We start from the raw sequence: 24,813 nt of genomic DNA on the forward strand, positions 1-24,813 counted from the left end.
CTTATGGTTTTATTTGCAGTGAAGATGTAACATTTAATCTTAAATCACCCGCTGTCTGCTCATTTCATTGCTCATTTCCCATTCTTCATTACCACATAGTAGTTTCCCCAAACCATCAAACTCATTCTATTCTAATCAAAACACATTCGCTTTTCTTAAGAACAACATCGGTAAGATAATTCACTGTAACAGTGTTCGCATTTACGAAAAAAAATGCGTATATAGAAAACTCATAACAATGAAAAAATGCGTAGAGAGTCGATCGCATTGGATTGAGTCTCTACGCATTTTTTCATTGTTATGAGTTTTCTATACGCAAACGGTTGCGAAAGCACTCTCCGCGACTGAGCTTAGGCGACAACAAGACGAGATGAGTGCCCGCTTAACATTAAATTTGTTGCAACATTTCTGTCAATCACTCATTTTATGTGGAAAGTTTCGGATTCTCTGAGTGTAGTCTGAAAAATCGGCATCGTCGAGTCAGAGGCACGTTACCATGTCAGTTGCTAATTTTCAGGCTAGCGATAGTTTCTGAAACTTATGACACAAAGTGAGTGATTGACAGAAATGTTGCAACAAATTAAATGCAAACCGCGCACGATCATCGCGTCTCGCTGTCCCCAAATTTGATCAAAGCAGTTTTGCAAGGCGTCGGAAGGAAGCAACTCTATTTTCTTTCAAATTTGCTCCACGAGTCCGTGAAAAAAATGATTCAGAGGTCCATCGAAAGACACTATCGGGCAACCCAACATGGAGAACATGGAGAAGCGCAGTGAAATTGAACCCATGCCGGAATCCACGACGTATTGTCCTGTTATAAGCAACAGGGGATTAGCGTCACGGTGAAGCCGTGAGCCGTGACGATGATGCGCCGGTCGGCAACACACATGCCTGTCACCGTGGATTCTAGTACGTAAAAATAATCAATGAAAAAAAATACCCATTCAAATAAACAGTTGCTTCTAAAAAAATCAGTTCTAGCTCATTTTTTTTTAAATCTAGAAAATGCGTCGGTATTGCTCTGAGAATAACTTGATTTGTTGAGAAGATCATATTCGTAGTGACCTTGACGTTGGCAGCCGGCGCGGCGGCGGAAAACTAGCTGCAGTCTCGTGAACTTCAAATCGTCGATCAAAATCACATCTTTTCGGCGCTTTTTTCTCACAAGTTCAGCGAAATTGAAGTTTTTCATACATAAACTAAATATCTTTTTGAATCAAGTATACCTTTCGAACGGGCTTTCTTCTGGTAAAATATTCCATCGGCAAGGTGCCAGTGGCCGACGCCACATTTCTTTTTGACGCCATCGTTAAAAATGACCTAAGATGACCTTCATACTAATCAAACCAATTACACTGCTCGTAACAAAGACAACACAATAGGCGCGTCCATCAGCCAATCACACTATTTAACAAATAAAAGATCGGGCTCAAGAAGCCACAAACGGGTATTTAGAAACTGTTTTATGTTTGTGCGGTACCATGCGGGGAAAGGGGTCGCGAAACTGCTAATCGTACGCGTGTGCCGTCTAACAGCTGGCAGTGCAATCCCAAAATTACAGGTCTATAAAGTAATCTAATGACGTTAAAAGTAGCCGGGAAAAAATGCAAAACAGCCGGGTTATTTACCCGGCACCCGGCTTCTAAGGACAACACTGAACTAGTAAAGCACAGTATGTCCCATATGGCGCATTTTAACAAAAACTTGAACATTTGAAAGCCCCTGAAAACATAGATACTGAAAACATGACTAAGTCAAGAGGGTGACAATACACATGATTTTTGCTCACGTACTGTTTTGTACCGACTTTGCAGATGCGCAAGTGATACTGTCTGGCAGAAAAAAAGGTATATGCTATTGTAACAGCTTGTATTCTGATTGAGAAAGCACAATTTTGACTTGACACTAACTTTGCAGCCATTCCCAGCAAGATCAAGGCCGCTCTACTCTCATCAACCGTTGTGTTTTGGATCTTCATGGTGAATCTCTCCCACAGCACCTGAATCACATGGCTATTGATTTCTTGGTTGCTGACAAGTTCCGAGATCAGCTCTTCCAAGGATTTCAACTCTCCCACGGTGGCCCCTATGGTCAGAGCTGTCAAGTTCTTCACAACGGCAACTGCCATGGCTCTGGATAGTGAGATGTAGAGAAGGATGGAGAAATTATACATTGAAACGTTTTACCTGTACAATTGACACTTCTGTTGCAATGCACATTTTATCATACTTGAACCTCTTTTATCAAAAGATGTCTTCATCTACAACTTTCTTCAATGTGAAAGCAAAGATTCTGACAAACATCACTACTTAACCCTTTCACCACTATGGTTTAGTCCAAAACCCATTGTTATCAATGGTGATTGCGGACCAGTTTACGAGGAATGGGGTTGAACAGGTTAAAGTATGATCTATCAAACACTGCCTATATTAAAAAGTTGAAGGTAACCCTTTACAAGGATTTCGTTAATTTTGATTGAAAGAATCACATTGAACGAATTAAAAGATATATGTTTAAAGTTTATAAAATAAAGCTGGTTATTGCTCAAAGATTAGGTGATCACTGCTTCTTGTATAGCAAGACTCAATGACAGTAAGAGAGCGTTGTGGGTAGTCTAATCTCACCAAAATTTGCAGCGAGTGGAAGTGTTATGGAATGATGACAAAGACAACTGAATGACAACAGAGGACTGATGATTTAAACATGGCTTCATGTACCTTGCCATTATTTGTGAGCAGAATGAAACAAAGTAAAACGTTTAAGTGGCTCAAAGTAAAGTATTTTAGAATTGAAGAACTATCATACAATAATGATAAGTTATAACTTGCACTGATAATTGCCATAGCAGTACATTTCATTTTGAAAATCTGATGCATGGAAAATGGGACATATCAGATTACTCCTCTTTCTACCAGGCTCCATAGACAAACCATAGAAATAAAATACAACTTGGGAAAAAGGATTAATCTATGAAAAGTCTATGCAAATCAGACTATGAGTACTCATTATCAATGATGAATATTCATGTATTAAGATCATACACTACTTGTAATTGCAAAGACATCGTGCTATCAGTAAGTCAACCAATCAAATCAAGTCTGCTAACGTCAGCAACCTTGTCACTATTCCAACCAACAGATGGGAGCTGCCACATCTGTTGAATACAAATGTGCGATGTATTACCAACAAATTAGACGAGCTACAAGTAATTTTGAAGATGCATGCCGTTGATGTAGCTTGCCTTACTGAAACATGGTGCTCAGATTCCATACCTGACGAAGCCCTTGATATGACCGGCTATACCATGATTCGACGTGATAGGAAAGGGCGAAGGGGAGGCGGAATAATTAACTATATTAAATCTGACATACCCTTTAAAATCTGGCCTGAACTTGAAAGCAATGAGTTTGAATCGGTTTGGATCACATTGAGACCCAAGCGACTTCCGCGTCAATTCTCCAACATTACCATTGGGTCTATTTATCACCCACCTGGAGACAATCACAACCAGATGAGCAGGCATATTATTAATTCACTCGACTATATTCTTTCCAAACACCCATCCAGTGGTATTGTTGTCCTGGGTGACTTCAACAAGCTTCCAGAAGGCAACATCAAACGAAGCCATCAACTCAAACAGATTGTCTCCAATCCAACCAGAGATACGGCTATACTAGAAAAACCTTCACCAACATGGAAAATCTATACAAGACACCTATAGTTCTCCCACCCCTCGGCAAGTCTGATCATAACACCGTTGTGTGTCTACCAGAACCACAATCGAAGTTTAAGCCTGGTAAAATTGTCAACGCCACAGTTAGATCGAATAGACCTCAAGACAAAGCCGCGTTTGCCAACAACCTGCAGCAAGTGAACTGGTTTCCGTTATATCATCTACAAACATGTCAGGAACAGTTTGACTATTTCTACAATACCATCCACTCCCTTATTGATGAATACTTGCCAACACGAATTTCCCGTAGATGCACAACTGACAAACCATGGATTTCTGACAAGTACAGAGACTTGATTAAGCAAAGACAAACTGCATGGCACCGTAGTGACATGGCTGAATTCAAACGACTTAGAAACAAAATCAACCGTCTAACTAGGAAATTGAAATCTACTTTTTACCTCGGCAAAGTCGAAGAATTACACAGCACAAACCCAAGACAGTGGTGGAAACATACAAAAGAAATTATTGGGAAAGGTAAACAAGGGAAAGATAGTCTTCAGGGGTTAGCAAACGAAGTCTGTAATGGCAATTCCAAAGAACTAGCCACCCAAATCAATTCATTTTTCCAAAGTGTCAGTGCACAACTCCAGCCACTAGATCCCTCAAGGGTATCCAAATATGAGGATCAAACACCTAGTCAGTTTATCATCTCAGTACACGAAGTTGAGAAAAAGTTGTTCAATATCAAGGTAAACAAAGCAGTAGGTCCCGACTCCATTCCAAATTGGGTTTTGCGGGATTTTACTGACTCACTTGCCAAACCCATTTGTGCAATTTTTAACAGCTCTATTCGGGAAGGATATGTTCCCCAAATGGGGAAAACAGCTAATGTTTGTCCCATCCCCAAAACTAATCCACCGCGTAATTTGTCTAAAGACCTGCGACCAATCGCTCTTACATCTGTTTTATGTAAATTATTGGAATCTTTTGTTGGTAACTGGCTTCTGGAAGCGATAAAGGGAAAGCTTGATCCAAATCAGTATGGCGCAGTCAAAGGTACTTCAACCACACATTGCTTAATCGACATGTTTCACCATTGGTACTCAGCTGCTGAACAAGGAAATACTATCCATATTGCTTTGCTGGACTACTCCAAAGCTTTTGATTTGATTGACCATAACATCCTAATTGGAAAAATTGAAAATATGGATGTTTCACCAGTTCTAGTTCAATGGATTGCTGCTTTCCTCAGTCATAGACAACAACGTGTTATTCTTGGTAAAGAAGTCTCTGACTGGGCTATTCTGAATGGATCAGTGCCCCAAGGTTCATGGCTGGGTCCCTTGCTATTCCTTATTATGATTAATGACTTGAAACCACAAACTCTGTCACACAAGTTCATGGATGACACTACTTTATCAGAGATTACGCCAACTGGATCAAATACATGTATGCAACGGGCAATGAACTACACATATAACTGGTCTAATGCAAACAACATGAAGTTAAATCCAGACAAAACTAAAGACATGATAGTAACCTTCAAGAAAGACAAATATGATATTCCTCCTATCAGTATAAATGATACTGTCGTTGAAAGAATATCTGTTCACAAACTCCTTGGTGTAATGATTAACAACACTCTTTCCTGGTCAGACCATGTCAACTATATCTATAGTAAAGCATCGAAACGATTGTACTTTCTTACTCTACTTAAGAGATCGGGTTTGAATACCAAACAGTTATTGATGTATTATACGTCAATTATCCGCCCTGTGGTTGAATACGCTTGTCCTCTGTGGCATAATGCACTCACAAATGAACAATCTCAGCTCCTTGAATCCGTTCAAAAAAGAGCATTTAAGATTATCTTTCCAAACCAGCAATATCAAGACTGTATTCAAAATAACATGTCTTTACACCAGAGAAGGGATACACTGTGTCAAACTTTTTTTAGGAAAACGTGTAACGGTAATGATAAGTTGAATTATTTGCTCAACCCAATCTCCACAAGGAGGACCCGTCATTCAAAACAATACAGTATTCCCAGATGCCGGACTAAGCGTTTTAAAAATAGTTTATACCATATGCTCTATACAACTACCAATGAGGTCTTGATTTGTATGATAGTACTTGCAATTCTGTATTTTAGCTGCCTGTCTTCTTACGAACGTGTTTTTAATGTTTTGTATATAGTTTAAGCATTTTTGTATTTTAACTGCTTGTTGTGTATGACGCGATTTTAATATGTACCTATTCAATCACCAACTTTTTGTAGGTTGGTTGCAAAAATTTCAATAAATATTATTATAAATTAAAAAAAAAAAAAAAAAAAAAAAAAGACAGGAGTCTGAGAAGTTTGGCTGTCGAAGATGGTAAACATAGAAGATTTTAACAATAGTTTTATGGTCTACAGCCTAGGGAATACAGTGAGTTCACATTGACACAGGGCCAGTAGCTGTAACTTCTAATGATTTTTCCCCCATTTTTGTTTTTTAATATCAATCACTGTATCATGTTCTACTCCTCAAGACATATTGCCAAACACAGTCATCAGCCTGAACATGTGCAAACTGCTTTGATATTATATTATTGACATGTGAATTCTGGTCTGGACCAGAATTCAAATATAAACATTAACGGTGCATTTTATGTGTATAGAAGTTGTGTTGACAAGCTAAATAGTACGTGTTTCAGCATGCTTTGGGGAAAGGAACAAGAATTTGCAATTGATATATGAAACAAATACAAGCTACGGCTACTGGCCCTATAAGACAAACCTCTGAGAATTTCCTGATGGGTTGAGATACAATCTCTTGTAGGCTGCTACTACAGCGTCTTTCACTCCCTGTTCCTTGGACCAGATCAGTGTCAACATGTGCCGTACTCCTTCCAAGGCGTTGCTCAGACCACACTCAAAGGCAGTCACAAAAAACTCCACCGTTTCCATGACATCACTGGCGACCTTTGAACTGAGAAGCTTGCATAGTAATGGTACAGCAGTCCTTATTTGCTTAGCAAAGGTCACACAGTCCTAAAATGATCAGATGAAATTGATCACAATTAATTTAATGTAGTGCAAGTACACAACTCGAAACTGTAAGAATTAAAACTTTGCTAAAACATTCATTTCTGTAACTTTAAAATGAAATGGTTCAAAATCATGAATGAAAATCAGGGTCTGTGGGCAAATTTTGATACTGAAGAAACATGTCACCTTACATTTACCAACACTTAAAATTCAAACAGCAGCCATCACTGTGTCAACTCTAGAGGGGTAAAAATGAATTTTCTATTTTCACAAAAATAAGATGACGAAACTTTGCTGAACCCGAGAGCTTCAAATTGAGCCCAAACAAGAGGTGGACTAAAAATTGTGTAAAAACTCGAGTCCTGATCTTTGTCAATGAGGCACAGTGTACTATAAGATGGCAGGGTTGTTTAACAAGCAGGTTTCTTTCACTCCGCCCATCATCACATGTCAAACTCAACTACTTTTGTTTATTGATGCCACCACAGGGGGCGCTCTAGTAAAGCCATAACATGTGATATACAACATATTACATTCCATCACCTGCCATGGGGTGTAAGTACAATATGTCCGAATACTTACCTTCAGGTACATGACAAGGACCTGTTGTTTAGACACATCATTGACAACAGACCCTACGTCACTGCTTTCTTCAGAATTCTGACTTCCCTGTACTTTCTCTGCTATAGCCTGCGGATCAGATATCAACTCAGTTGGCGCAGGGAAGGCAGATTCGTCATCTTCTTGAGAACCTACATCAAACCAGTCATTTGTATATTATAAGTGAGTTACCAGAAATAAATTTAAAGGGCAAGTAGCTGATCTTTTTGATGAATTTTACACTGTTTTTGTTTTGTATGACAAATTCAACTCCCTACAAAGCTAATTGAGGCATCAACTATTTAGCTTGTGAACAATGTGTATATGTGTGTAAAATGTTGTGTTATTGTTTACATTTGAATTCTAGTCTGGACCAGAATTCACTTGTCAACAATAAAAATACTGTTTACACAAAACTGCTGAGTTGAAAAGCTGAATACTGTGTATCTCAATATGCTTTGGGGAGTAGAACAAGAACTTTCAAGTGTCATACAAAAAAAGGATTGTGAAAAACTCACCAAAAGTTAAAGCTGCTTGCCCTTTACTGGGAATGTAGTAAACTAGCAATTTGCTTGGTTTTACATTTTTCTTGCCGCTTTTCCTTTTTGATACATTAAGTTATGAACTGTTCAAACATGAATTATATGATTGATTGAACACTCATCAGTCAATAGAAATATTCCTTTTAAAATACGCAAAAGTCATAAAATAATGTTTGTTTATACATTTTACTTGACTTACCAAAATAAATTGCTTTTAGAGTATTGAGAAGATGCTGCTCATCAGTATTCAACTGATTTTCTGATTTGGTGCCATTTTCTTGAGGACTGATTTACAGAGAGAGAGAAATAGAAAAAAATAGAAATACCTGGATATAAAGTCACAACTTCACGTGAAAAGTTAGTTATTTGAGTTTCTTTAAACTTGCTGACAGAGAAGTTGGCAGACAGACATTAAGCTTTGCTTACAGAGACATAATACACATGTATATACAACGTGTCTACATAATATAATATGCTGATGAGCTACTTATGACCCTTTCATCCCATGGTTTGGCCTACAATTACTGTTATCGATCGAGATTGTGAACCCGTTTACACGGAATAAGGCTGAGTGTATAGGTCTGTTCTTCTGAACCTACAATAATGTACAATTTGTTACATTTGGCACACATGATATAAAAGTTCCATAATATTGATTTAATGACTTAAAAAAAGGCATTTTACCTTAGCTTTTGTGACAAGACAAATGACAAAAAACCCCAAGTGACAATCAATGTCAAGCATATACAGAGACAAGGTGGTCGTTGGATGATCAAATCACCTACAGTGTATTCATTCTGCCCTACTTTAAGCCTGCTGCACACAAGAGAAATTAGCTGAGCAAACTTTCATTCAAGGCTGTTTGCTCGGATAGTTTACTCCCATGTGCGGTCGATTTTTCATGAGTTTTTGTCTACGCGAGGCGTTGAGCAAAATATCCAAAATGTTTGATATTTCTGCCTCGCAAGGCAAATTCCTCACCGTGTGCGCTGGAGAAAGTCATTTTCCTCACATCTTTTTGACTAAAGCATGTGTGTGGAGATCATAAGACAATGCAAACCGACTGCCCGTAGCCTGGCCCGTACCATTGAAAACACAATCAGTTGCGGTTCGATTCACGGTGAATGCCATCAAAATACATGACAAAAAAGATAGATTGACCTATCTTTCTAATGTGTACAGCAGCCTTCGCCGTGTATTGAACCACAAGCGACTGTGTTTTCAATGCTACGGGCCAGGCTGCGATCGTTCATATTTTGCACTGTCAAGTGATCGCCACACGCACGCTTTAGTCAAAAAGACATGAGGAAAATGACTTTCTCCGGGGCACACGGTGAGGAATTTGCCTCGCAAGGCAAAAATATCAAACATGTTGGATTTTTTCCTCAATGCCTTGCTAAGACATAAACTCAGAAAAATGATCGTACACAAACAAGGTAAACTAACTGAGCGAACAGCCTCGAATGAAATTTTGCTCAGCAGGCTTTACATAGTCTCTTTGAAAGAACAAAATTCCATCACGTATCATTCTGCATTATGAAATGCCATGAAGTCTAAAATTAATGCAGACGATGTATTGAAAACATGCTATGACTGGGAGTGACCAGTCATTACAAAATATTTCAAGTCTAAGAAGTAAGAAGATATATTTAAATTACTCAACTGTCACTATCTTCCTTCTTTTCACCCTTCTTATTGTCACCGTCATCGTCATTAGCAACTTCCGCTCCATCACCATCCTCATTAAATGATATCTTTGGCGGAGGTGGTCGTCGGAAGAGTTCGTTGCCCGGAAACTCTTCCATGGCTGCCTGTAGTAACAAAACAGCTTTCTGATATTGAGACTCCTCAAGCAACTTCAGTATTCCGTCCAGGAGGCTGTAAGTAGGGAAAGTAGGAGACAAGAGGAGAACATGTTGAACTTGTTTGAAATGATGGAGAAAGGTGTTTATTTTTTTAAGTGGTAGCCAGCGGAACCTCAAGGACACGCCGCTTTTTGATACAAGTTACTGATATATGACTGACGCATGGAAAATTTCAATAAAGTCCTGAAATTCACCAAATTTCCAGTAGTGTCATCAGACAGATTTACACTGGTTTAAAACAGCATGGATATTCCTTGGATGTTTTTGCTTCAAATTCATGACTGGAATGTTGCTGCTAAAATCTGTCAGTGTTGGGCATGGTTTATTTCTAAACAAGTAATGCAGAAATGAGTGAGTCAACAAAAGATTAAAAATATAAATCTAATTAGTAATCTGACAAGATACACTTTATGAAAACACATGTTCACATTTGGAGGATCTTTTCAAAATGGACACCATGCATTTGATAGAGTGCCCTCTTCAGTATCGGAAACATTACGATCATACTTGCCACGCTCACATGCATGAATAGTGGCAAAGTCACCTAAAATATATATCAATTATACATCAATTATATATCAATTTTTGCTTCTCAGAAAAGTCAATTTGCAACATTTGTATTTTGGAAACAAGTTTTACTCAATGATGGCTATGTTGAATTGCTTAGTCCTGTCATATGACATGCTATCTAGGACAAAATGTCAGTGACGACATGAAATATATTTTTATTGGAAATACCTGTCAATATCTGCATCACCACTTATCTCTTGTTTCTCAGTATTGTCAGACTGGGACAGCTCTCTGACGGTAGAGATCAAGTCTGCCTCCATTTTGTTCCAAGCTAACGCAGCCTTCACTCCAACACCTGACAAAGACAAAAAAATCACAAACATGACCACGAAGAAGATACAATCTTTGTTTCTTTTAGTTCAAACTTGTTTCGCTATCATATATGTATTATTCATGCATTGCACAATTTTGCATTTATGGCTAGAAAGAGGATGTAAACTTGTTTTACTTTTTTAGATGAATTCTAGTTTTGAGCCACATTTATTCTGATGGAATAGTGGAAGGTGAAAGAAAAAAATGAGAAAAAAAAATCAAAACTGTCCATCTTTTCCACATTGATTTGACTGAAAGGAAACCAAGTTTGTGCTCAACTTAAAAATTGACCTTTCTAAGCTAACAATTATTTAGTGGATAATAAGCTCAGAACCCCCGTAAATTATATATTTTCAGAAAGCCTAGATATAGGAGAACATTTTGATAGCTATAGTGTTACCATTGTTTACATAACCAAAATGTTCCCCTATATCTAGGCTTTTAGAATTAGAAAATGTATAATTTACGGGGGGTTTTGAGCCTATTAACCACCAGAGAATTGTTAAATTTAAAAAGGTCAATTTCTTGTCTTGGAACCTTAAGTAGAAACTTCAAATACATTGGGTTTACTTGCAAGATGGATAGCTAAAGGGTTTTAATTTTCTAAAATTGCAATTTGTCGATATTGTACAGTGTAACAGATCATGATATCTGTAATGTAACTCAGAATACCATCATCACTCACCAATAATGTGATCAACAGGTTGGTCTGGTATCATTTCTTGAAGTTTCTTCTTCTCATCTTCAAGTTTAGATTCCAGATCTTCAACTGGAAGCTGTGAACAGAGAATAAATGCACTGGCTTTTATGTCAATTCCAGCACCAATGAAACTGCAGTGCTGAAAAAGTAAATGAGAAAATTTAAAAGAACAGCCAGCAATGAGGTTCATCAATGTTGACAATAATATCAATACTTGTACACAGGGACACAAATTCACCAATTATTAAATCCATCTTTTTAAACAGAGCATTTCTGACACTGGTTTAGAGTTACACACAGCTGTTCATACATACAAATCTTCAATTTCGTATCGCAAATCACATGACACAATAATTCCAAAATTTCCTGTCTTTTTAAAGCCCCCTAACTGAAAGGACTGTGCTCAAAACTAGCATTGCACCACAACAAATCATTCAAGATCATGCAGAATCACAGACAAACTTTATTGTATTTATGCAAATAAATTGCTAAATTGCAGGTCAGTTTGCCATGTGACTACCAGTTATATTTTCTTGACTAAAGAGGGCGCTATTTCATATGGAAATGCAGAATGCTCATAAATGATCATCCAAATACAGACATTGAAAATTTTAAAAGATTATGGACGTTACCGTGGCAGCAAACGGATTTCCTGACAGGAATGCACTGATTAGCTGGATGGCATTTTTCCGGACGATGCTGGATTTGTCCTCCAGACGTCCAATCACCAGGCTCATGACATCCTTATATCGGTTTAACGGTATCACTTTCTCTTCACAGATTCGGAACCATATTTGAAGAACTTTACTCCTCACAAATGCATTGATATCATGAATGTGATCCTGCGTCAAAAAGTAATAAAATATATCAAGAAGAAGATAAAACATTTTTGGGGTTCAACTTGAGTTCAACTTACAAACCATATCCTCATTCTTCTGTTGACAGCTTAGCTAGACTGTACATATACATAGCAGTGAAAATTATGATATATTACCAAACATTTCTGTATGCAGCGGTTTTATAAACCAAAATAGAAGCTCATATAGTTTACCTCTAGAATATCAAGGAATTGGTCTCTGTCACTTTTATCCTTCTTCTCCAAGTCTTCTTTGCTCAAGACTCTCATCACAATTTCTCCCATTACACTGAGAACACCGTTACGCATGGTGTAGGACTGTTGAACAATGATGAGAGATAGGGATCACCAAAGCATGCATGAATGTATGAAGAGATGAACCTTATAAGCAGTTCGGTGTCTTGCCAAGGTTTGGGAAGATAGTGTGGGAACCCCTGTACCATATGTGATGTCCTCTGATAAGATTGCATTGATATAACAGGGGCAACCCTGGTTGTATGTCTGGGGCATTTGAATATAATAAATGACTTCCTTTCAGATGCCATTATTTGTATTAGTTCAAACCTTCCATGTACAGATGGACACTGAACTCTTCTGCCTATGTATCTGAAGTCTTTGTGCTAATTTGAAATTTCTTGGCTATTTCTTTCAGTCAGCTATATCAGTCAGCTATCAGCACTGAGCGGTATATACAGGGTATATACTGCTATATGTACCAGGGTCATTTTACATGCAATTTTATAGAGTAAAAGATAATTTCTTTGGCCAGTGGAGGGTCAATTTGGCTTAATGATACAGGAGATATCTAGGGCAGGTGTTCAACAATATTAAACTCTGTCAAGAAGTACTGGTTTTTGAAAAACACTCCACTCACCTCTTCGTCAAGATGGCATATAAGAACACTGATATTTGGCAGCATCTCTGCTGGGATTCTCTCGGACATCTCAACCAAGAACGCTGCGTAGGCTTTGGTGCCACTATTGTCCCTGGCCAAATCCTTGGGGTCCATGCGACCAATCTCTCTGTACGGAAAGGTAAGTGTTGAACCAGATCAGAAAATGAAACATCAAATTTTGGTCAAAGAAATACTGCAACGGACAGTAGTTATGATGAAGTTCTTCTTTCGTTTCCTTTGATAAGATTGACAGTATTTTAACTTTTCAATCCAACCTCCACCAAGGTTTTGCCTTAACCCAAACGGTGATTATGGGCCAGTACACAGGGCATTGGGGAGAACAGGTTACAGGCAGATCTGAAGAGCACTGGGCCTTATCTTCCTAATGGTAGAAAACTATGCTTGTCTAAGGGTGCCTTCAACAGTGAATAAACAGACACATACTCAGTACCCCCTAGGATAATGCTAAATGGTATGTTTAACTCCAGGAAAAAAAGGACACGATGCATTCTGCAGACTCAGTACGCCCAGAAGATCATGTGATGGCAGTACAAACAAACCATGTGTACCAGCAAATACAGAAATACATGTATTTCTATGCGTGTTTGCACACGTGGGTTTCTGTTTGTGTAACGGTCCATTCAAATACCAGATTTAAACTATTATAGGTTTGCATAAGTATTAAGGTTCCAAGACAAGAAATGTGACCTTTTTAATCTAACAATTCTCTAACGGTTAATAAACTCAGAACTCCCGTAAAGTATACATTTTCTGAAAGCCTACATATATGGGAACATTTTGGTAACCACAGTGTCACCATTGTTTACATAACTATCACGTGACAAGATAATTTGCATAACCTTTCAAAAGTCGGTTTTCCCTATGTTTTGTCTCAATACTTCAAAATATCTGACTCAAACTTGCTGGAATGCAAGCTGTTACAATGCTCTTTCAAAGCGTGTCTCAGATTTTTTATATCTTGCTTAGTTTTTTTGGAGCACAATTTTAAAGAAATCAACTATGGTAAAATTCACTGCTCTGGAAGTTTTTCTGGCATAAAAACTGTTTAAGAAGGTTTAAAAAAATTCTGAGACACTCTTTTGAAGACCTGTAGGATAGCTTGCACTCACATGAATTTCAGCCACATATCTCAAAGCACTGAAACAAGACATAGGGAAAACCGATTTTTGAAAGGTTATGCAATTACCTGTCACGTGATAGTTATGTAAACAATGGTGACACTATGGTTACCGAAATGTTCCCCTATATCTAGGCTTTCTGAAAATATACAATTTACGGGGGTTCTGAGCTTATTAAACACTAGAGCATTGTTAGTTTAAAATGGTCAATTTCTTGTCTTGGAACCTTAAGTATTCATCAATCTTGCATTGTAAGGCTTTTACAAGAAAGTCAAATATATTTCAGTGCCCTCTAGAGGCAAACTAAAGAGCTGTTACAGATTGCTGTTCTATTTTTCTATGACACAGTCTTGACAAAGGTTCTAACATACATGTATGGAAAAAGGTACAATGTTTATGTCAGCACATACATGTATCATTGGTTCCTTGAATGCTTAGCATATCTTACAATGATGATATTCTCACCTCATGATTTCACTGACAACACTCTTGACACCAAACTCATTGACAAACATGTCAACAGCCTGGGCTAGAGGGCAGCACAAGTGTTCAAAGTGCTGCAGTAACTGAATGATCTTCAAACTAGCACCTGTAAATACAGTCAAGTTTTATGAGTTAAGGTAGAATGCGCCCTCGGGGACAGATATTCAAATGCTAAAATTTTTACAATTCTTTTCTGATATACTGCTTGTGGGGGCTTGGTTTGAAGCTCTCAAAGTCAATTAAGTTTTCACTTTCCTAGTTTGTGAAAATGGATTTTTTCACTCTCAAGTTAACACAAAAATAGCAACAATTTGATTTTCAAATATCAGTAAATGTTGGATCATTTGTTTCTCTGGTACCAAAGTTTGTACAGTGGCCCTGGTTTTCCTTCTTGATTTGGAGAGAATATGGTTGCAAGTTTCTCTGAGGAAAGTTTTGTGAAAAAGTTAAAGTCTCTCAGTTTAAGCCTCATACTTCCTTAAGAAGAAAGACTTTAGTGACTGCCTATAGTAACAGGAGTTCAAAATTCAAAGATAAACAATTTGCCATGCTCATTCACAAAGGAAAGCGTGTTTCAAAACAGGCGATTGATGAGAAGACCACCTAAGTTCATAACAGTGGGTCACTGTGTTAACCCTCTGAGTGCTGTAATTTTTTCCTCAAAAATTTTAGTGTAACGTTTTACCAATTTTTATGAATTTTTCTGTAATTTTTTTGATAATTTTGAACTAAATTGACATTACATTTCATTGGCTACACTTTTTAAACAAAATCTAGGCAAAACCAAAAAACTTGACTGGGGTATATTTTTGTATAGTTGACAAAAATTGACTTTGGCACTCAAAGGGTTAATGATGATGGGACACTCATAATGCAAAGGATGGGTGAATGTTTTGTGTTACATGTGTATGTACTCACTGAGAGAATGATTGTATCGTTTCACCAGTGTTCCAAGTATCCGGAATATAGCCTCTTTTGTTGTTTTGTCTCTGGAGACGTCTGGGTTTTCAAGAAGTTTGTAACAGCAATTGGCAACCAAACTATAAAAAGACAAAAAATAGAATATTTTCAACAAGGGAAGCTTTCAACATGCTCTGAGAAATACTCTAACATGAAGTAACAAAGTCTCTGATGTATGTAGTTAAAGTATCTTGTCCGACACAATTTGCAAGTGGCTTTTGTTTTTCAGTACAGTAGGCTGCCAAGGCACGCTTTACATACCCATCATTGGCCAGCCTGCTTATCATCATTTGAAGGTAAATGGCTGTGCGAAATCTGAAATGAAATCTGTATCACACAGTTAAAAGTAATTTTGCTGAGTTAGGGGAATGTCTAAATAATTTTGGAACCCAAATAGCATTTCTGTTGTCCCTAATCTGAGTACATCGGTACACAAAAGGGAACCTTGGTATGATGAATACGGTACCCCAGTACATAACATTAACCTACTTGCCACCTTTAACAAAACTACTTGTATGTGTCATCATGCAGTTGAAAAACAAACAGATAATATCTACCACTAAGCCAATCATGCAGCTCTTTCCTTCCACATGAAAGACATCCCTATGGCACCATCAGTTGATGTTAAAAGAAGGCTGAGGAAGACTAGCTGTGATTGGTTTGCGAGGTTGTCTAGTGGTGTGAATGCATCTTGTGCCAGTATGACAATACACATGTACGTTGTTTCAGCTCAGAGTCATTTAGAAACTGGATCTGACTAAAACAACATCAAACTCGATTCAAATGACACTTTGAGCCCCTATCTTAAGACAAACCTGACCGCTATACCGAATAACGACAAAACCCTGCTTTTTTCAGGAGTTGAGAATTTCTGCTTCTTGAAAACTATTGAAATTTTGTGTTATGTCTTTAAAATGTACAAACAATTCCTACATGGCACCACTTACTTGACATATTCTTCTTCAACGACAGGCGGTTCCCACACGCGAGATAGGTGAAGTTGGACAACTTGAAAAACAGACTGGATGAAATTTTCACGTTCTTTCTCCCAGTCAAGACCACTGACAGGTTTCTTTGAAGATTTCTTGCGACCCTGATAATGATAAACAGAGATGAAAATAAATAATGTGCAAATTACCTACAAGTACCAGTGAACTGTTACAGTATTGAGGATGAGACACTAAGTATAATGAAACAAGCTATTTTTAGGACGTGCAGTTTCATTATCATAGCTTATTTTCTATGCTGATATGGCATTTTAGTATATAAAATTTCTCAACATCCTTTACCACTGCCACTTTTCTTTCATGCAATGTACAATGTGGAAATGTCCCTTTTATAAAGCAAGTTTGCCTCTAAAGAAAAATGGTTTGAAACAAAGTGGTAAAAATGAGAGGACGATGGAATACCTTTCCTGTCAGTGTTGTGGTGGATGGCTTGGTATATTCCGCTTCTAAGGTTTCAGCAAACTGACAGAGTAGATATGAAATCATCTTGACTGCATTCCGGAATTTGTGTTTGGATGGAGAGTCCATACCGCCATCCTGGACTGCTGATGACAGTGCAGTCGTGTGTTTACTTTGCACTGTGAGGAAGAATACAACATACAGAGGCTGTAGTGGCTCTGTAAGGCCAAACAAAAAAAACTGTGCTGTTCTGATAACTCAACCTACCCTATTTTTCACCTGCAGACCCTGAACTGTTTAGAGCTACGTAAACACGGATCATGTCTTCGTTACTTGGCATTTTATTTTTGTTTGAATGAGGATGTCTTTTATGTTTTTATTCCTTTTATATGCAGTGTGCGAAATTAAGAGAAAATGCTTCAGGTCATAAGGGCCTGCACCAAGCCAAAGCTTCAGGTCCTTACAGAAAACTGCCGGTCCTCAATAAATGCAGTTGTTAACGATCATTAAAGTAAACACTCTCTCAACTTATACTCTACTTTTGAATGTTGTAATATTTAATTTTTCATGTCCTTTTTTTAATACAAAAGGACTATTGTTCACATAGATTGCAGAATAGTGTAAGTGAATGCATCATTCAGCTACATGATCTGGAATCTGAAAAAGATCACAGCCCTCATCTTCCTCACTGTCTTGCGCACACATTTATCAATGTTTTCGACCACGGGGGGGGGGGGCTATGGGACTAACAGGAGAATTTGACTTTTTTTCTAGCCATATCAAATCCCCCACTTTCGGACCATAAAATGATGTCAAATACAGGCTCATGCACTGACTACGTGTGGGTGATGAAAGCGAGACAGTTTGTCTCTCATGACAGTCTATGGGACTAACAAGAAGTCTAGGGGGCTATGGGACTAACAGGAGAATTTGACTTTTTTTCTAGCCATGTCAAATCCCCCACTTTCGGACCATAAAATGATGTCAAATACAGGCTCATGCACTGACTACGTGTGGGTGATGAAAGCGAGACAGTTTGTCTCTCATGACAGTCTATGGGAGATGATGTTCTCTATATGGCTGTGTAAAATTGTACACTACACCTGGGCATGTGATATTGTGATTTGAATATGGTTGGCGAGCTGAAAATCACTTCTGAAATTAGCCAACGTGAGTGGTAGAGAAGTGAGTGAATACCTTAGTACCCTGAAAACGGTCATGAGTACGGGGAGTGTATGAATAATTGTTTATGCAAACATTGATCACTACATCTTTTTAATTGTAATGTAAAACAGAAGGAAGAAAATACTTGGTATGTATTTTGATATGACGTATGGCTTACTTTCAAAATTTTTCAAAAAATAAATTTGCTTAAATGTGGCCTCTGTTGCATTCATGAAGAAACAGGTGAAGTTATACTTTTAATTAAAAGGCCAAGTATCGTAATTTTTTCTCGATAATAGAAATTGCATGCCAGACAACATGAATGGCACACGTCGCCACTCGCGGAAATGAATGCATATTTTCTGATTGAAAAGTTTTGACTGAGCGATTGCTGGGTCCCATCGCCTTTTAAAATGATTCTGAAAAGTTTGACAGACACTCTATACTGCTGAAAACGATCGCGACACGATCAGTTAATGATACCGTAAAATCCTAAAAAACCGTAATTTTTTGCGATATTTAGGCGTACAGCCCAGGATGACGGTGAGTTTTGCATGCCTGTCGTAAAACGGTATACATTAAAACAATTTGAAGCCCTACTCTCGGCCTCTGAGAGTATACACGACGGATCGTGCAACTCGACAAAACTGTTATGATAAGGCCGCTATGTTTTATAAAATGTACACTTGTTATCATGTCGATATATATCGTGCTAACAGTCGTTTTGTGAACTTTGGTTGAAGACCAACGAGCAAGCAAGATGTTCTAGTGGTCCAGAAACCACCGTAGCGAAACGTGAACTTGACTGTCGACTGCAGGTAGCACTATTGGGCTGTCGTGTAACATCTTATCCTTGTATTGGGCGTAGTTCAAAACCATGGAGGTAAAAATACCTGCATGTTCAAAACCAAATGTGTTTAGGCAACAGCACTGTACTCGTAGTAGGTTTTTGTATTAAACTCTTCTATGAACCGTTTATGTTTTGAACGCGTCTACCAGGACACGAAGTGCGATCAATATCCCCTGTTGCCCCGCACTCCCACGGTGGAAAACATTGATAGGTGCATGACTTTTAAGTCCCCAACATCTGAAAACATCATACAGATACTCAGTTGAAGTAAAGTTATTTTATTTGTTTATTATTTATATATTTATTTGTTTATTATTTATTTCAAGAATGCAAGAATGTTGTTTTCACTAAAGCATATATTTAAAGTTATAAGGATTATATATATGTGTACAACTTTGTACCTATGTAATCTTTCTTTTTGGGGAGGGGGGACCACAAAAATTTTGTTGCTGGTGATTGGGGGGGCCTCTAAAATTTTTGCTGGTGTTAGGGGTGGCCTGTAAAAAATATATGCGCCACATATTTTCTCTTCCCCCCCCCCCCCCCCCGCCGTTAATTGTGCTCGTTCCCTTACAGGTCTTGACGGAGAATTTCCATCATCTATTCCAAATTCCAGTCGGTCATAAGGACCGACATGTTGCTAAAAACTTTCGGCCCGACGAGAAATCTGTCGGTCTCGGACCGTCGGACCGACGTTAATTTCACACACTATTTATATGAATGATACATTTTTCTGGAAATGTTGGGGCCAGTGTTTGACCACCCTGAACCCCAGAAAAATGCATATTTAAAAATAAAAATATTTTGGAAAAAAAATTCTTGCCAACCTACCTACCCTATTTTTGAAAACCATGTTATTGGAACAGCACAATTTATTCTTTTTGGCCTAAGGATGTACATAACTGTACAGTAATACATACTGAATGATAACAGGGTAGGACTGGAACATCACAAGAGAAAATGAACATTTCAATAAAATATTAAAAACGTGAAAAATTTTCCCAATCAAAATGACAAAACAGCGGTATGATTCCATAGTTAGGTAAAGCAGGGACTACCACTACATTCTGTATTATTTTTTACTATGTACATCAGTCTGACAACTGCTGACACCAAGGGAACATAGACTTACACATTGAAGTGTGTACCAAAGCATTTCAAGCCTGACAAGATTGGAACACTATACACAGCCTAGCAACGTTGGCCTGATAATCTACATTATACCAATGTGGCATGAATAGCGTGTAGAAGTATGCAGACCCCTACAAATCTGGAACCATGAGAGAAACTCAAACATAGCATACATCATATGATAGAATGTGGAAAGGGGAACAGTTGAGATAACATACAATGTAGGTACAAGAAATACATACTTTTCAAGAGAAGATCCCATGTCTCTTCTTTCATGTCATTATCTAGGTTGTTAAAATGACTGGAAAAAATGAAGAATATGACATAAACAGCCGATTGTGAAAACATGGTGATAGGCTTACTGAGGAATATAGTAAAAGGGCATAATGCACAGGCTGCTCACAGCGTTTTTGATCATATCAGTACAAACTCAGGTAAAACAGATATGATGTACCAGTATCAAGAAAAATGTGTGAAATACTTAAATGGTGCACAAATGCACATAGAATTAGAAATCTACCTATTTCAATGCTGTTTTATAAACTGATGATACGCAAATATTGGACTGTTTATTTTCTCACAAATCTTATGAACATGTAGTTTGTGACTCTCACCTTAGTATACTGTAGAAGACATCAAATTTCTCCAAGATGATAAATGGCCCTTGCGAACGGAAGGCAGATTTACAGTCTGAAAGAACAAAGAAAGTTCTTGACTCTGGCTTTCTCATCAACCCTTCACCTGCCAATTCCTGATTAACCCTTTACCCACAAAGGTCACATTTCACCATCAGGTCAAGTTGATGGTGAAATACAGGGATGTAGAAAATAGCCAACAGCAGACAAAAACAACCGGTTGTCAGCTAAAATTTGCCGGCTGTGAAAATTTAGTTTCAGTAAAAAATCTGGATATTTTGCACAAACTTTATGGGCACATACACTACATGTAACTGCCTGTACTTTTATTTTTGCCACTTGTAACCAAAATTTCTACATCCCTTAGATATGAACTTGGCAGGTAAAGGGTTACTTTATAAAGACTGTCCAGGATAAAAAACAAAAAAAGACAACATTAAGTTTTGTTGACTTGCAGGAATACAACATAAACAGAGTGAATATGTTATACAGTAAGTCCCTATGATTTTCAAGTCCCCTGTATTTGCACATACAAAGCCACACCATAGTTTTGGCCAAATCCATTGTTTTCAACACATGGAATTAGTAGTGTGGATGTTGTTGTTAATATTTTGTAGTTATGTTGTTACTCTAAATTGAAGTGAACAAGACAAATTTGTTGGTGACGCTGCAAGTTGTATATAGCATTGGGCTTCTAATTTGCACACACAGCGTAGATCGACCTGTCATCAGTACATCTAGAGTTTGAAAGCTCAAGAAGTTGTTAGAATGGATGTACATTCATATTGCGAGGGACCACTTACTTGCTTTCCAAACATCTCTGCTTTGGAGGAACCTCTTGTGATTGATGCAAGTTTGACCATTCACCAGATGGTATTAACTGTGATTCCACCCAGGAATATGCAAGTGTAATTTTGTGAAACGGTTTCAAGTAGCAGGGGCCTTTTATGAGAAGTCCATTATTCTTGTATGGAATCACTTCTGTCTGTGGCTGCACTAACTGTAGCTCGAGGTTTTGCCTGGGTATTTGGTTTTGCCGTCCGACCATACCCACTACCTAGGCAAAATCTCGAGCTACAGTGCTGCAGCTTTTGAGTCTGTTGCGACGAGGTGGGAGGCCTTGCCTCCATTGTTTTATTGTGTTGTATTTGCGAGTGGAGTTACCGTGGTATACCGATCGCCGGCACAACATGAACATAATTAACAAGAAGCCAACACACTCACCATGGAGTTCTCCATGTAGTTGCCGTTGTGTGAGAACTTCATCGACAACATACTGATTGGTGCTTGTCCTTGATCGCAAATCGTCTTTATTCAAGGGAATAACAAATTCCACATTCATCTTCATTCACTTACTCCGTGTCGAGTGCTGTAAATATTTCAAAAGAAAGTGACAGTCTTTTTAGACGGTGTAAATAATCAGCTTGCTGCGAATGAGAATGCACAGTTGCTGCTCGTAACGTCGATACCAGTGTATGTGTATGTATACAATTACAATACATGGCGAGAAAAAATGGGAAACAATTCGACGGGCAGAAATTTGCGAACGACTGCGATGTGGATATCGCAAATTTTACATTAAATGACGTATCGGTTACTTTCATTACATTTATAGCAGCTCTAAAAATGTTGAACTGTCTGGAATTATTGAGATCGCTTACCAACTTGCAGCGGTAAGTCCACTGTCCCTGTCAATCCGTATCGCTGATGCTGTGAGGAAACAAAATGGCGGTGAAATTCAAATCAATGACGTCATGACTCATTCGACCAATCATATAAACTGACGTTTTGTCCAGATATTTCATGTACAGTCCGTTGGGGGCGCAGTTCAAAATTATTGGCCGTGCTGAATAGTATACCGGTCAATGTGTACATCCGTCCAGCTGGAGGTATGATATGTACTGCATTTCGGTCTACCCACGTCATCAATAAGAACGGGCCGTGAGTGGTGTAAAAATGAGCGGTCGGTCCTTCGAGTTCACTTCAAAAACGATTGTCAGGTTAAAGCCATTATGTGAGCTTCTGAACGTACAAATTTTCATATCCCATATCAAGGTTCTTACTTTGCATCTATCTGTGGAAATATTGTAAACATAATCATTTTTAATCATTATTGATAAATAAGTTATCATTTACCTCCCTAGAATGTATTAAGGTTCTTCATTTTACCTTTTTTCATACCCTACATTAGCTCTGCATGGCAGGGCTGTGTGTTACCGCGGCGTTATACGGCCTCCCACCGTATAACGCCGGTAACACACAGCCCTGCCATGCAGAGCTAACCCTACATCAGGGTTCTTAATTTAAAGCACAACATAGTAACATAAAATTTTATCGTTCCCTGTTTAAAATATCAGTGTTTCATCCAGGATGGCATCAACGGGGGATTTTCCCCTTTACCAGAAAATTTAGGCGGATTTCAACAGTTATTGTGTTCAACTTGTATCTCTAAGGTGTGACTGTCCTTATCATACTGTACACGGAGGTTCTTACTTTATAGAGTAATGTTGTCAAATTATTTCTAGATTTCAGTTTTCTTTGTTCAAAATATATTCAACATTACCAAATTTTGATCATTTTTAATTATGAATTATCATATTTTATCTCCCAGGAAAATGGCTTTTATGATATGAACACAAACTCTCCTGGAACACTGCTGACAATACTTCAGAATATTCTATAATTTCAAGTGACTGTGAGCTGTAAAAAGTGAATTTTTTGGCTAGCGCTGATTTTCCAGGGCTTCTAGGCACCCCTAACAATTCAAGTAGATGCCAAACTTATTTCACACTATATTTGTACGGTAATTCACCTCAAACTTGATACTTGATCTGGCTGCATGAGTGCTCCATGGGATACACAATGTGTAAAAGTCACTGATAAGTATCATACTGGTGCCATAAACTAATTCGTAACCAGGGGTTGGCATTCCACTGAACAGCATTCCTCAGTAAAACCACATATGTACATGTGTGCTGTTCATCCATGTTACATGTAAAACTCAACTACGGAGAGGTTAGGAGAGTATAATGGGTCGTTAGAGTTTGTTAAATTATTTTTCAGAGCAGAAAAACTATTACTAACATTAAAACAAGGGGACATTGGAATTCCTGTTACAGTATTGTGAGGAAAATCCTACATTTAAAACACGGGATAAAATTTTCCTTCATAAAGAAGTTGCAATACCCCATTGCAGTCTTTGAACGTTGGTTTTAGAACTATATAGACTTGTCTCCTAAAATATTTCACATGTTTGAGATCGGGGTTCCGACAGCCTAAGGAGATGTGACGAAAAGTGTCGTTGAGAACTTTGCCATATCTAAGCAGTTGCTCGCAAAGAAAGCTGGTTGGATCATCGGTGTGGGTTGTACAAACAGGTCATTGACATGTACACCTGAAGTGCATACCTGTGTGACCTGCGAAACCATTTAAAAAAAAACCACATCAGCTTTATTCATTTGTGAGGCAGCCAAAATATCCTCAGGTTTCACAAATTTCGCTACATTTTCAAGAAAATCATCCAAGGTAACTCCGTCCAAGTTACCAAACTTAAGGCTTTTCTTCATGGAAAGCTTAGAAAGTTTCCAATCGATATCGCTTACTGAATCTTGAGTTGGCGTGGCGGCAGCCATATTGATATTGCTAACCATCCAGACCTAGGGAAAGACAGAATCTAAAAAAATCGGCGCAAACCTAGTCAATACACGATCAAAACCGTGACACACACCAAAAAAGGCACAAAACAGTCTCGATGAATCGAGATTGGACGAGAAAGTACTCACAGTGCTAGGTAAAACAATTCCAAAGTCGGAGCTCTCTCAAGGCCGTGTTCACCGCTTGAGGGCGAGAGAGAGAGAGAGAGAGAGAGAGAGAGAGAGAGAGATTTTGTGGTATACAAGGTGAGCGATCGCGCAAACCAGTTCGCGTGAGCGATGGCCGCTCGTGCCACAGCTGGGACGCAAGTTTTTATACCACAAGCAAATGCTATACCAAAATGT

At 38.2% G+C, this 24,813-nt stretch overlaps 1 protein-coding gene across 1 annotated transcript in view; it reads right to left on the reverse strand.

Annotated features, from left to right (window-relative positions):
- The window catches only part of LOC139137755 (condensin complex subunit 1-like), a 40,740-nt gene extending 18,140 nt beyond the window's left edge, over positions 1-22,600 (reverse strand). The window contains 19 exon segments of the mRNA XM_070706020.1: positions 1,911-2,132; positions 6,457-6,710; positions 7,290-7,459; positions 8,049-8,134; positions 8,656-8,662; positions 9,513-9,727; positions 10,453-10,579; positions 11,282-11,372; positions 11,929-12,138; positions 12,348-12,470; positions 13,027-13,174; positions 14,652-14,775; positions 15,588-15,709; positions 16,577-16,722; positions 17,039-17,214; positions 20,423-20,481; positions 20,795-20,870; positions 22,040-22,184; positions 22,477-22,600. Of these exon segments, the coding sequence (XP_070562121.1) occupies positions 1,911-2,132; positions 6,457-6,710; positions 7,290-7,459; positions 8,049-8,134; positions 8,656-8,662; positions 9,513-9,727; positions 10,453-10,579; positions 11,282-11,372; positions 11,929-12,138; positions 12,348-12,470; positions 13,027-13,174; positions 14,652-14,775; positions 15,588-15,709; positions 16,577-16,722; positions 17,039-17,214; positions 20,423-20,481; positions 20,795-20,870; positions 22,040-22,163 (2,480 nt within the window). The 5' untranslated portion in view covers positions 22,164-22,184; positions 22,477-22,600.
- Between the last annotated feature and the right edge of the window lie 2,213 nt (positions 22,601-24,813).

The sequence above is a fragment of the Ptychodera flava genome, chromosome 7, assembly GCF_041260155.1.
Source record: "Ptychodera flava strain L36383 chromosome 7, AS_Pfla_20210202, whole genome shotgun sequence".
Taxonomy (NCBI): domain Eukaryota; kingdom Metazoa; phylum Hemichordata; class Enteropneusta; family Ptychoderidae; genus Ptychodera; species Ptychodera flava.